At 41.0% G+C, this 14,469-nt stretch overlaps 1 protein-coding gene across 8 annotated transcripts in view; it reads right to left on the reverse strand.

Annotated features, from left to right (window-relative positions):
• INO80D (INO80 complex subunit D) overlaps positions 1-14,469 on the reverse strand; it is a 74,862-nt gene that overhangs the window by 24,099 nt on the left and 36,294 nt on the right. For all 8 annotated transcript variants that reach the window (XM_021076040.1, XM_021076046.1, XM_021076044.1 and 5 more), the window contains 2 exons: positions 11,112-11,220; positions 572-796 (listed from right to left, as the gene is read on the reverse strand). In XM_021076040.1, coding sequence (XP_020931699.1) covers positions 572-796; positions 11,112-11,220 — 334 coding nt within the window. The remainder of the gene's footprint in view (positions 1-571; positions 797-11,111; positions 11,221-14,469) is intronic.

The raw sequence follows: 14,469 nt of genomic DNA on the forward strand, positions 1-14,469 counted from the left end.
TTACTTAGCCTCGCTTAAGACTCAACCTCCTCACCTGGAAAGTGCAGATAAGAGTACCTTTGGCTAACAGGTAATTATCAAAGGACATAACAACCTAAAACACCGCATACAGTGTACACTAGGGTTCACAGTAAAGAGTCGATGGTTGTCACTGCTACTATTATCATCATTAGATCTGGCCCAGGTCAAGCTGCGGATACAGCTCTGATTCGATCCCTAGCCTGGGAACTTCTATATGCCACAGATGCGGCCCTAAAAAAAGACCAAAAAAAAGGTAAAACATTGGTTACATTTTTAAAATCACTGATATATTCCAACCTACCAATCTGTCTCTTAAAATTAACCCAAAGTCACATTTTCAATATCCACATGGATAATTAAGGTAAAAATGCCTACTATGATGATGTATTATCCAAATAATTCCAACAAAACAAATGTTTTGATCTTGCTAATATGAAGATAGCTATCCACTACAATGTCCAATGCCCACTGAATCTCGACTAGCCTCTCAAAAAATAGAGCAGACAGATGGAGGGGAGTTCTTGGACACAGATGGCTGTGAGGCTCTGACCTGGTTCGACTGCATGCAGCTCTCTGCAGTTCTTGGATCAACTGGCCAGTACATTCTGGTTCTCTACTGGCTGCCTGCAGCAGGGCTTTCCTAAACGTGTGCCGGCATTTCTTTTGACGAGATTCTGCCCGCTCCAGGCGGCAGAGGTGCTTATATTTCTGCTGAAAGTAAGTGCAAAGTTGGGTCACCCTGGAGCTCCTACTCTCCATATCATCGTCATCCGACCTGGAAAGTGCAGTGAGAGAAGCAAAAAACTTGATTACACGTGACGGAATGGAAGGGTGAGGCAGGGTGGCTGGATGCACAGGGCTGAAACTCGTGGCACTCGGAGTTCACACTTAACAAACTAGAAGAGAATTTCAGTAGAGCAGCTGAAAATAACCATGATGTTTTCACAGTCAATGAGGCGGTAGAGACAATCCAATGCTCTGAGAAGCTGAACCTTCTTGGTTTGTCATAATTAGATTCCCAGTGCATCAGTGTCTCCTGAATGTTAAGTGACCAGGGACTTCTTACTTACTAAATCTGAGTAAATGACATGATGGTTATGAGGAAACTCTCAGCATAATTTTATAAAAGACAGGTCACAGAGCAGTCAATTCTAACAGCGTACTATCAGAGCACTGCCCTTTCAGATGTACTAGTTTTTAAGTATCCTTTTTTTGCCAAGCAGTTAAAGACTTTTGATTGCAAGGATCACACAATCATTCTTCAGTTTTTTGTTTTGTTTTTTTAAGCTACAGAGGATATCCTAAACAACATTCCATGTATCAGGGAATTGCACAGAGGTTTTTCTGTCATTATGCTAATGGTGACTGGGGTTTTTCTGTCATCATGCTAAAGTCCCTCCCTGCTAGAAAGCTTTGTTGAAAGTGATACCGAGGGCACAACTAGGCTCAACAAGAAAGAGTGCGGTGACTAGTTGGCAATCGCTACCACTAGGGAGGTTAAAAAGATCACTTTCTTATGGAACAAATGTGATCTCATTTTTTTTTTCTAAATGTTTTCAACGTATTTTTAAAATTTGTTTTTATTTTAAAATTTTTTGGCCACACCCGAGGTATCTGGAAGTTCCCAGACCAGAAGCTGAATCCAAGCCACAGCTGTGACCTACGCCATAGCTGCAGCAACGCCTGATCCTTAAACCATTGTTCCAGGCAGGGGACTGAACCTGCACAGCAGAGACAAGGGGAGGTATTTAACCTGCTATGCCACAGTGGGAACTCCCGATCTCACTTTTTTTTCCTCATGCACACAAGACTTGAAAACTGACCTCTAATTTTACCTTCATTCTTTTATATCATAACATAAACAAACAGCACACATGTGATACTACAGGCGATACATTATCTTACTAATCTGTACATCTTTGCTTGGCTTCTCTTCACTTTTTAGTGATATCACCCCTTTTCCCTTCAGAATACCTCAAAACAGGCTACTGTGTAAACTTGTTTAGTAGCTGTCTTAAGAGACATGTTCTCTTCAGGATAGTTTCTTAACTACAGCTAAACCAATTGAAGGATCGCATTTCAATCTTTTCATTTATTCAACATTTACTCTGTCTATCACGCTGTGTACTACAGGGAAACAAAATATTGCAATGCTGTTTTGACAAGATAAACACATCTTCCAAATTAAACAATTCAAAAGAGGATAGAATGGGTATCTAAAATTGTAGGACAAGGAGTTCCCGTCGTGGCTCAGCGGTTAACAAACCCAACTAGCATCCATGAGAATTCGGGTTCGATCCCTGGTCTCACTTGGTGCATTAAGAATCCAGCGTTGCCATGAGCTGTGGTGTAGATCACAAACAAGGCTCCGATCTCACATTACGGCTGTGGCATTAAGTCATCGGCTACAGCTCCGATTGGACCCATAGCCTGGGAACCTCTGTATGTCGCTGGCAAAGCCATAAAAAAACAAAAAAATTTAAAAAATAAATAAAAAACAGGAGTTCCCATTGTGGCTCAGTGCTTAGAGAATCTAACTAGCATCCATGAGGACGCAGGTTCAATCCCTGGCCTCGCTCAGTGGGTTATGGGTCCGATGTTGCTGTGAGCTGCAGTGTAAGTCACAGATGAGGCTCAGGTCCTATGTTGCTGTGGCTGTGGTATAGGCCAGCAGCTATACCTCCGATTCAACCCCTAGCCTGGGAACCTCCATATGCCACGAGTGCTGCCCTAAAAAGCAAAACTAAATAAGTAAATAAATAAAAATAAAAAATAAAAACAAAATAAAATTGTGGGATGTGAATTCCCTAGGGGCCTAGTGGGTTAAGGATCTAGCGTCACTGCTGTGTCACAGGCTTGATCCCTGGCCTGAGAACTTCCGCATGCCATAGATACAGCCAAAAAATAAAATAAAATAAAACTGTGGGAAGACAGACCAATGGTTAAAATATCTGACCTCAAATTTTAAAAATCTAGGAGCTTTTTAAATTTTCAGTTTCCCAAGACCTATCCAAGATCTACTGAACCAGAACTTCCATGGGATGGGAGGTAGAAATCTTCACTTTAATTGTTCCCCCAAAGCCCCCCAGCAGGTCTCCATTTGGGAGTTCTAGTAGAGCGAGTAAGTGCTAGAAAATTCTTCAGTGTGAGGTAGAAAACAAGTAACATAAGAGCAGTACGGATTAAATGCTTTTAAAGTCTGCTGGCAAGACTGCAGCATGAAAGGCTTTGTCAAGGGATGACAACAGAACTGAACCTTAAAGAAAGGGGAGAATATGAAGAAGAGAGAAGAGAGGTACCTCACAAGGATAAAACAATACAAGCCAAGATACAGAGATGGACAGGATGGGGAAGAGCAAGGACTGACTGGCTTGGTTTGGCTAAGGAGTCGGGTATGAAGGAGAGTGATGGTGGGTAAGGCAGCCTTTCCGAGCCGAAATGTCGGATCGAAGAGTTTAACTTTTATTCCATGGGCAATGAAGAACCTTGGTAATTATTAAAAAAAAAAAAACGGTAACAATAACAGACCTGTTCATGAGAAAGATTATACTGTCCAGAGGTACAAATGGAGAAATAGAATAGAGCAGTGAGGAAATTATAATCATAAAACTCCAGGTTAGGAAATAACAAGGACCCCACACCAGGGGGGCAGCAGCAGGACAGAGGATTTGAGAGGTAATCTGCATGTATAAAAGTCAGATTTTCTCAATGAGAAACTGGAGGGACAATAATCACTCAGCGGTTTCTATCCGCAAAGACCAGAAAACAGGAGCAAGGGCAGATTTGAAATAGGAAATAAATTCCATTTTATTTTTCATTCATTCATTCATTCATTCTTCTTTTCTGGCGGCCCCAATGCACGTGAAGTTCCAAAGCCTGGGATCTGATCCGAGCTGCTATTGGACCTAGGCCACAGACCCTTAACACACTGTGCGGGCCGGGGATTGAACCTGCATCACGAATTCCTCGGTTTTTTTTTTTTTTTTTTTGCTTTTTAGGGCCATACTTGCGGCATATGGAAGTTCCCAGGCTAGGGGTTGAATTGGAGCTACAGCCGCTGGCCTACGCCACAGCCACAGCCACATGGATCCTAGCCATGTCTGCGACCTACACTGCAGCTCACAGCAATGCCAGATCCGCAACCCACTGAGTGAGGGCAAGGAACCCACATCCTCATGGATACTAGTTGAATTTGTTTCTGCTGTGCCACAACGGGAAGTCCCCAGAATTCCATTTTAGACTCAAAGAATTTAAAGTACAGACAAGGCATCAAAGGGAGTAGGCGAAAAACCATTGGGAATTATAAACTTGAACACATTTAGGGAAGAGATACAAATTTCAGAATCAACAGCTAATAACAACTGGGAGTGACTAAACATAAAAGGCCACAGAGATAATAGAAAGAACAAGATATATAAGGGCCATTATCATAAAAGAAGGAACTCAGTTCAGTGACTGGGTATGAAGGATAACAAAGTCGATAATGACTTTGAATCTGAATAACTGGGAGGATGGAAGTGCCATAACAGAAAGAGGAAGAAAGAGAAATAGCAAGTCTTAGAGGGAAAATAAAGCTACAGTGGGTAACCAACTGCCAAAATTGTTATTTGAAAAGACTATCACTGCAGGGAAAACGGACTAGATTAGTGGCTCTCAAGTTAACCATGGAAAGAGGCACCTGGATGTTGAGGCACATTACGTCGTCATAAAAGTTTGCAAAGCTTACTGATAACTGCCATACTTACCTTGCTGTGGCCCAGTAACAAGCACTGCAGACTAGCCCAGGTCCACAGATCATCCCTGGCATGACCCTAGACTAAAAAATCTCCAAGATGCCTCCCACTTCTAAGATGCTAATATTTCACACCTGGCTGCTGAGGCAGAGTAGCAACTAGGAAGAGAAAGGCCAGTTCACATCATTTAGCAGCAGGGACAAGGTCTGGCAACTATGGCATTGCTCAATATGTTAAGAGTCCTTCCTTCGTTAGCATTTCTCATCTGTGAAATGAGAAATATAACTGGCTTGCCTAGCTCCCCCAGTTAAGAGAATGAAAAGAAATTATGCATGGGAAATCATAAGTATTATTATTAAAATAGTACTAACAGCTCCAAATACAAAGCAGTAAATTCCAAACCTGACTTCATAAGACTTCGGGCTTGTTCATAATCTCAAGGTATGACAAGAAATCCTCCAAATAAAATTCTTTTTAATTTACTTTATTAAACCACAAAAAAGCAGTATCTTCCCTCAGAGAAAAGATACATAACCAGATGGCTTCACTGATGAATTACATCAAAAACTTAAAGAAGAATTGCCATCAACCTTTCACATAAAATCTTCCAAAAAATAAAGAGGGAATACTTTTCAACTCATTATATCAGGCCAGTTTAACACCAATACCAAAGTCAGACAAAGACACCAAAAGAAAGAAACAGATGAATATCCCTTATAAGTATAAATGCAAACTTCTCAACAAACACAAACCAATCTAGCTGCATTAAAAAAAAAAAAAGATTATATATCACAAACAATGAGATTTACCCAAAAAATACAAACTGAACTCAGAGATGAAAATTAGTCAATGTAATAGACCATATTAATAAAGACCAAAAAAAAAAAAAAAAAAAAAATCACCATCTCAGGAGTTCCCGTTGTGGCTCAGTGGTTAACGAATCCCACTAGGAACCATGAGGGTGCAGGTTCAATCCCTGGCCTTGCTCAGAGGGTTAAGGATCCGGCGTTGCCATGAGCTGTGGTATAGTTCACAGACGCGGCTCGGATCCCGCGTTGCTGTGGCTCTGGCGAAGGCTACGGCTCCGATTCAACCCCTAGCCTGGGAACCTCCATATGCCATGGGAGCAGCCCAAGAAATGGCAAAAAGACAAAAATAAATAAATAAATAAAAAATAAATCACCATCTCAAGAGACACATGCACAATATGGATAAACCTTGAAGACATTATACTAAGTGAAATAAGCTAGATAGTAAAAGACAATTATTGTACAACTCCACTTATATGAGTTATCTAGAGTAGACAAATTCATAGAGACAGAAAGTAGAATAGGAGTTGCCAGGGACTGGTGAGAGAGAGAAATGTAAAGCAATTATTTAATGGGTACAGAGTTTAGGTTTAAGAAGATGAAAACATTTTGAACAGAGGTGACAGTTGCACAACAATGTAACGTACTTAATGCCACTGAACTATATACACTTAAAAATGATTAAAACGGGCAAGTTTCCATTTTGGAATTTCCATTGGAAATAAATCCGACTAGTAACTATGAAGTTGTGGGTTCGATCCCTGGCCTCGCTCAGTGGGTTAAGGATCTGGTATTGTCATGAGCTGTGGTGTCAGTTGCAGAAATGGCTTGAATCATGCAGTTTTATGGTTGTGGCACAGGCCGGCAGCAGCAGTTTCGATTCAGTCCCTAGCCTGGGAACCTCCATATGCCACGGGTTCGGCCCTGAAAAGGGAAGAAAAAAAAAAAAAGATTAAAATGGGGAGTTCCCATTGTGGCCAATAGGATTGGTGGCATCTCTGCAGTGCCAGGATGCAGGTTCAATCCCTGGCCTGGCTGAGTGGGTTAAAGGATCCAGCGTTGCAGCATGGGTCCCAAATGTGGCTCAGATCTGAACTCCATATGCTGCAGGGGTGGCCTCCCTGCAAAAAAGGTGGAGGGGAGAACAGTAAATTTTATTTTATTTTATTTTTGTCTTTTTGCCATTTCTAGGGCCGCTCCCATGGCGAATGGAGGCTCCTAGACTAGGGGTCTAATTGGAGCTGCAGCCGCTGGCCTACACCACAGCTCACAGCAACGTCGGATCCTTAACCCACTGAGCAAGGCCAGGGATTGAACCTGCACCCTCATGGTTCCTAGTCAGATGCATTAACCACTGAGCCACGACGGGAACTCCAGTAAATTGTATTTTATGTATATTTTACCACTTTAAAAAAAGGTCTTAGACTGACAGTGTCACTAAGTACCTTACAGAAGCAAACATAAATCCTTTTTGGAAGAATCCATTTCTATCTCTGAGTTAAAGTCTCATAAATAATTGTCCTTAAAACTTTAACATACAAAAATATTTTGAAAACACCTAGAGACATAAAAGGAAACAAAGGCACCTTGAATAAGGTCTGGCAGAAACAAAAATTAATTTCAGATATTGGACAAATCAAACAATAAAAAATGTATACATTGCAAGAAATAAAAGAAAGGTTTTTTTTAATTGAATAAACAACAAGTTGATGTGAATAAGAACTGAAGAGAAATTCTGGAAATGGAAACTATAGTAACTGAAATTTAAAATTCAATGTACAGGTGAATAGCAGATCAGACACAGAAGACAGACTTAAGCAAATAATCTAGAATACAGTACAAAGAGCCAAGGAAAGAAAAAATACAAAAGCAACAGATGACAGAGTGAAAGGGTATATCATGCGTCTAACTGGATTTTCACTAAGGAGAGAGAAGGGGGTAAAGGCAGTACTTCATGAGAATTTTCCACAAGTGATGAAAGACATCACTCTATAGATTCAAAGAGCCCAACCAATCCTAAAGAGAATACGTAAAAAGAAATCCACATGTAACTACTAAAGATAGAAAGACAACAAAAGAATAAATAAAGAATGAGATTAAAAAAAAAAGACAGGGGGAGTTCCCGTCATGGTGCAGTGGTTAAAGAATCCGACTAGGAACCATGAGGCTGCAGGTTCGATCCCTGCCCTTGCTCAGTGGGTTAACGATCCGGCATTGCCATGAGCTGTGGTGTAGGTCGCAGATGTGGCTCGGATCCTGTGTTGCTGTGGCTCTGGTGTAGGCTGGTGGCTGCAGTTCCGATTAGACCCCTAGCCTGGGAACCTCCCATATGCCGCGGGAGCAGCCCAAGAAATGGCAGTAAGACAAAAAAAAAAAAAAAAAAAAAAAAAAAAGACAGAAGCAGGAGTTCTCTTGTGGCACAGTGGGTTAAGGATCTGGCACTGTCACTGCAGTGCCCTGCGTTGCTGCTGTGGTACAGATTCATTTACCGGCCTGGAAACTTCCATATGCCATAGCCATGGCTAAATAAATAAACAGAAATTTAACAAATAAATGACAGGTACCTCCAACAAGACACTGGAATAAAGTTCTATAGGTAGTTTAAAGTACAGGACAGAGGTTCCTGTGCGAGGGCACAGTGGCAGATACAGAGGTGGAGCTGCAAGCACAAATGGGATGACAAACCAACAGAATCCCAGTTTCACCCAAGGCAAAGAATATAGTGCCCCATGCCTGAAGTATAATAAGAGCTTACAAGGATATGATGAGTGAGTAAATATGAATGAGTGAAAAGGAAAAGTTTAAAGAGACAGCTGGGCAAGAAGTAAGGATAATTGTTTATAAAAAGAAATAGATACTGAAGGAAAAGAGGAACCAGCAAAGCAGAGTTATTAAGTCAAACAAGCATATTAGCAAAAGTGGCCAAGAAAATAAAATACCAGAGACGAAGAAAATAAGAATGGTCACAAGTCTAAAACAACAAAAGAGGAGTTCCCGTGATGGTTCAGTGATTATGGAACCTGACTAGGATCCATGAGGGTGCAGGTTGGATCCCTGGCCTCGTTCAGTGGGTTAAGGATCTGGCGTTGCTGTGAACTCTGGTTGCAAACATGGCTCGGATCCTCCATTGCTGTGGTGTAGGCCAACAAATACAGCTACAGCTCCGATTTGACCCCTAGCCTGGGAACCTCCATATGCCGAGGATGCAGCTCTAAAAAGCAAAAAAAAACAAAAACAAAAACAAAAAGAAATGTTCTGAAAACTCTGCAATAGAAAGCAAAATTAGAATACACATTGCTCCTCATCAAGAGCAAATACTCCCCGAGTTCCTGTCGTGGCTCAGTGGTTAACAAATCCGACCAGGAACGATGAGGTTGCGGGTTCGATTCCTGGCCTTGCTCAGTGGGTTAAGGATCTAGTGTTACCATGAACTGTGGTGTAGGTCACAGACGCGGCTCAGATCTGGCGTTGCTGTGGCTGTGGTGTAGGTTTGGCAGCTATAGCTCCGATTAGATCCCTAGCCTGGGAACCTCCATATGCAGCAGGTGTGGCCCTAGAAAAAGGCAAAAAGACAAAAAGACAAAAAAAAAAAAAAGAGCAAATACTCCCAATTCTGATATTCAGGTAATCTTGAGAATTAAAACGGGATCCATAACTACCATTTATCAATCATTTCCAATGAGCCAGGTATTGCGCTGAGCATTTACTTACGTTACCTCATTTACAGCAATTTGTAAAACTGACCCAAAATACCCCAAGCTAATCTGATATGTATATCAACGTTAGAAAGCACAACTGATATTATCTATAACTTAGAAAGCTTAAGCTCAACTGTATTTCTGTCTGAAACCAAGAAGATGCTCATGGTAAGGAAACAGTCTTGAACGACATACAAAGTAGAACTTCAGAGCAGAAAGTATACATATGGCCTTTTCCAGTACTCCTAGGAGGCAGGGGAGACAGAGATGACTCTTTGGAAGAGAAATCTCAAGAGCAGAAATGGAGTATCGGGCTATTACATTTTAATGACACTGGCCATTAATAAATCCAACCAGCTCTCCTTGCTCTAATGTCATGTCCAAATAAACTTCTGATTATAATGTGCTTCCCATGTAGTTTTGCTTAGTGAACATTTGCACGATTTAATGATTTTATTTCTCAATATAAACTGACATTTTAGTTTATAGTCGCTAGTGAATCAGTTTCCTATGCCTAATCACCTCTGGGAGTACTAACAAAACACATTTTAAGCCTATAAATTCAAACACCAGACCCTAGAATATATATCCATACAATGATACTGTGAAATTCTAGGAGCTGGCCTGGGGCAGATAGCTAGTTTCCCTTACATCTTGCTGAATATCTATTCAAACCACAGTACCTTAATGTATTAAGTGTTTTGAGTCATCTTTTGGCTCCAGAGGCAAGGATCTATCTCGGGACTGTCACACTGCAGCAAGCATATCCCTATGATGCTGACTCAGCCCCCCAGAAAGAGAACTCGCTTTCTCACTACCACTGGAGGGGCTGGGCATGAACCTACCTACAGCTTTCTGACAAGGTGGATAGATTCCAAGAACTTTTAGTGACACTATTTCAAAAAATATTTTAACATATTAGAAATATTAAAGAATGGATCGGCCTTGCAGAAGGTAGAGGTGAAGTAAAAAGCACTATTTCCAGCTGCTATAAGGACAGGGCCAAAGAAGACCTAGAGAAGTCAGATAGGGACCTCAAGTAGCCCTGGGACCACGAGGGCCTAACAAGGCCTTGCTTTCTTCTTCTATAAAATGGAGAAATGTGAACAAATAACCTCAAAAGTACCTTTCAATTCTAAAATTTATTACAAGGGATCCCCCTATGGGGCAAAGGGATTGGCAGTGTCCCTGCAGTGCCAGGACTCACGTTCGATCCCTAGCCCAGCACAGTGGGTTAAAGGATCTGGCACTGCCACGACTGTGGTGTAGGTTGCAACTGCAGCTCAGATCTGATCCCTGGCCCTAGAATTCCATATGCTGCCAGGTGGCGAAAAAAGAAAAAAAATGCAATAAAAAATGAAATCTACTGGAGTTCCCATTGTGGTGCAGTGGAAACGAATCCGACTAGGAACCATGAGGTTGCGAATTTGATCCCTGGCCCCACTCAGTGGGTTGAGGATCTGGCGTTGCTGTGAGCTGTGGTGTAGGCTGAAGACAAGGCTCAGATCCTGTGTCGCTGTGGCTGTGGAGTAGTTGGCAGCTGTAGCTCTGGTTCAATCCCTAGCTTGGGAACCTCCATATGCTGTGGGTGCAGCCCTAAAAAGAAAAAAAAAAAATCTATTACAATTGGTTCTTTCTGTTCCAGCTGGGAAAGGTTCAAACAAATTTACCAAGAAAACTTAAGAGTAGCTCTTCTCAAATAATATAGCACATTTCTTCCCAAGTAGAATCTATTTTACCTCCATTACAATAAAACTACATCCAATTACATTTTAAAAATTAGTGTATGTAGGGAAAAATCAATCTACTTTGGCAGAAATTTGAGAAGAGAAAGGATAAAGAAGACTCACATGTGTCTGTCGTATCTGAGGGTCTCTCGGATGGACCAGGCGACCTGGTATGGCGAGGCCTGCTCTGAGTCCTCCGGTTCTTCTCCGCTTTCTTCAGACCAGTCCAACCCTGGGGCAGATGAGAGGACGTTGCCAGTTAGAAAAAAATTTCCATTTATCTGAAATTTAGATAAAAGGCTACCCGAAATACATAACGTACCACCTCTAGCAAGGACTATCATACTGTGATTAAACAGATGCCTCCTGGTGAGTTTCACCCCTATTCTTGCCAAGATATTAATAATGACATGTACTCATATTTAAATTAATGACATTATAACAACAAGGCTATATTCCAAGGATGAACTGCTTTTGTTAAATGCTTCACAAATGGAGTAGAAACAACACAAGCACAGAGTTCAAGTTAAAAAAAAACAAAAACAAAAAAAACACAGCAGAATTTCTTAAGTATCAAAACATCATCCACTAAAAATAATGTCACAAAGGAGTTCCTGTTGTGTCTCAGCAGGCTAAGAACCTGACATAGTCTCTGCAAGGATATAGATCCAATCCCTGGCCGCCTCAGTGGGTTAAGGATTCAGCGTTGCCACAGCTGCCTTGTGGGTTGCAGATGCAGCTCGGATCCTGCCTTACTGTGGCTGTGGTGTAGGTCTGCAGCTGCAACTCCGATTTTACCCCAACCCAGGAACTTCCATATGCTGCAGGTGTGGCCTTAAAAAGGAAAAAAGAAAGAAAGAAAATAATGTCAGAAAAACATGAAACTTATTCAAGACAGCAGGAAAAGAAGCTTAATACATGTTCAAGCAAGAAAAAGTTAAAGAGGTGCCAGTGGACTAACTCTATACCTCAACAAAGGGCCCTGGAATAGGCTGTCAAAGGCAGGCACAGTCATCCCGCTTTCCCCACATCTCTGGGGAAAGGACTCCACCCACCAGGCAGGGCCATTCCTTGGCTCTTGCCCCCTATGGAAGAGGGAAGAGTAGGATAGCAAAGCACTATTTCTAATGTGGCTGGAGGTTTCTTTTAGTTCTTTTATTTTTATTTCTTTAGGGCCGAACCAGCAGCATATGGAGGTTCCCAGGCTAGGGGTCGAATCAGAGCTACAGCTGCCGACCTACAACACAGCCCCCGAAACGCCAGATCCGAGCCTCATCTGCGATCCACACTGCAGCTCACGGCAACGCCGGATCCTTAACCCACTGAGCAAGGCCAGGGATCAAACCCGCAACCTCATGGTTCCTAGTCAGATTCGCTTCTGCAGCTCCACGACAGGAACTCCTCTTTTAGTTCTTTTAAACAACAGCCGTCACGTTTTGTGTTCATTGTGAAAAATAAGGTTAGAGGGAAAAGTAGAGAAATGTAGTACGAACAATACTTATTTATTTTGTTAAATGCTATTATTTTTAATGAGTGGATAGACAATTGTTAGAACCCAACATAAAGGTTTCACATACTTAAAATTTTTATATCTTGAAGTGGTCTTGATAAATACTGATTTGCATCGCCTAAAATACAACACTACGTAGGGACTTCATAACTTTAATGTACTCACACCACTATGACATTTTGATACCTTGATGACTATTATTCTATGTCTTTCTCCTTGAAACCCTCAAAAAATCAGAAGACCATCTTCATTAGACACACTTAAAAAGAACCTCATAGATTTCTTCTGCAATTTAAATAAGTTTGCATGTGCCAAAGATGGAAATTAAGAAAAGGTTAATTGAAATGCAAAATATAAATGCTTAAAATTCAGTAACGTTATCCTTGGCACAAAGATACTCCAAACCGTGGTTCCAAGATGACTATCCAAAATGTCAGATCATCTTAAAAATCAAGTTACTTTCTCTATCTAAATAATTAGTAGTTTGTGGAGTTCCCGTCCTGGCTCAGAGGAAACAAATCTAACATCCATGAGGACACAGGTTCGAACGCTGGCCTCACTCAGTGAGTTAAGGATCCAGGGTTGCCATAAGCTGTGGTGCAGGTCACAGATGCGGCCTGGATGTCTTGTTGCTGTGGCCATGGTGTAGCCCAGCGGCTACAGCTCCCATTGAACCTCTAGCCTGGGAATCTCCATATGCCGTGGGTGCAGCCCTAAAACAACAATAAATAAATAAACAGTAGTTTGTTGAAAAGTAAATTAAAAAAAAAAAATAGGTGATCACAATATCATCAGTTTTGGGATGTTGAGATGTGAGATCTTTCAAACACAGTGACACTTAAAGTACCTTTAAAAATTAGAACATGAGGAGTTCCCGTGGTGGCGCAGTGGTTAACGAATCCGACTAGGAACCATGAGGCTGTGGGTTCGATCCCTGCCCTTGCTCAGCGGGTTAAAGATCCGGCGTTGCCGTGAGCTGTGGTGTAGGTCGCAGACGCGGCTCGGATCCCGAGTTGCTGTGGCTCTGGCGTAGGCTGGTGGCTACGGCTCCGATTAGACCCCTAGCCTGGGAACCTCCATATGCCGCAGGAGCGGCCCAAGAAATGGCAAAAAGACAAAAAAAAAAAAAAAAAAAAAAATAGAACATGAGTTGCTATTTGTTATTATTTCTATAGAAGTTATAATAATGTCTACTAGGACATCTATGCTTTCTCTAAAAAAGTCAAGATCTAAGTCATAAAAACTAAGATGGAAGGGTTTCTTTTGTTGTAAAATTAACGGTCCAATGAAGCAAACCTTTGAACTTGGCTTCATTATCACCAGTTCTACGTAACTAATTGTGATAACCAGTCCAGGCAGGACCGTAAAAAGTCAATTAAATATTGTGTTTTTTTCTTTAAGTATTCTTTGCTGACATGAATGCATACTATGCTTGGTCATAGAAGTGAATTAGAATTTCTGGTTTCTCCAACATAACCTTTATTGTGAAAACTTGGTTCCTTCCTATGCGTGACCTTTTTAAAAATAAAAAGACAATAGTTTTTTGTGAGTTTTACTTCTATTCAAAATGAAAATCAGCCCTCAACATAAAATTTCATGTTTAAAAGCTAAAAAATTATCAGCATCCAGAAATAAATAAAAGTATAAATAAAAATTTAGCAGATGATAAAGGTAAATGGTGGACTAAGAGGCAGACATTTGGAAAAAAAATTACATTTTTGCCTCAAAACTAACTCCTAATGAGTTCCAAATAGATGACTAAAATGTAAAAAATAAAATAATAAAAGGACTGGAAGAAAATATAGGTGAATATATTTATATCCTCTTGGAATGAAGAGAGCCTAAACAAGTTCAGAAAAAAAAAAAACCTGACTCAAAAGGAAAAAAATCTTGGAGTTCCCTTTGTGGCTCAGCAGGTTAAGAATCTGACTAGTATCCATGAAGATACGGATTTGATCCCTTACCTCACTC

This window comes from Sus scrofa, chromosome 15 (genome assembly GCF_000003025.6).
Source record: "Sus scrofa isolate TJ Tabasco breed Duroc chromosome 15, Sscrofa11.1, whole genome shotgun sequence".
NCBI classification, from domain to species: Eukaryota; Metazoa; Chordata; class Mammalia; order Artiodactyla; family Suidae; genus Sus; species Sus scrofa.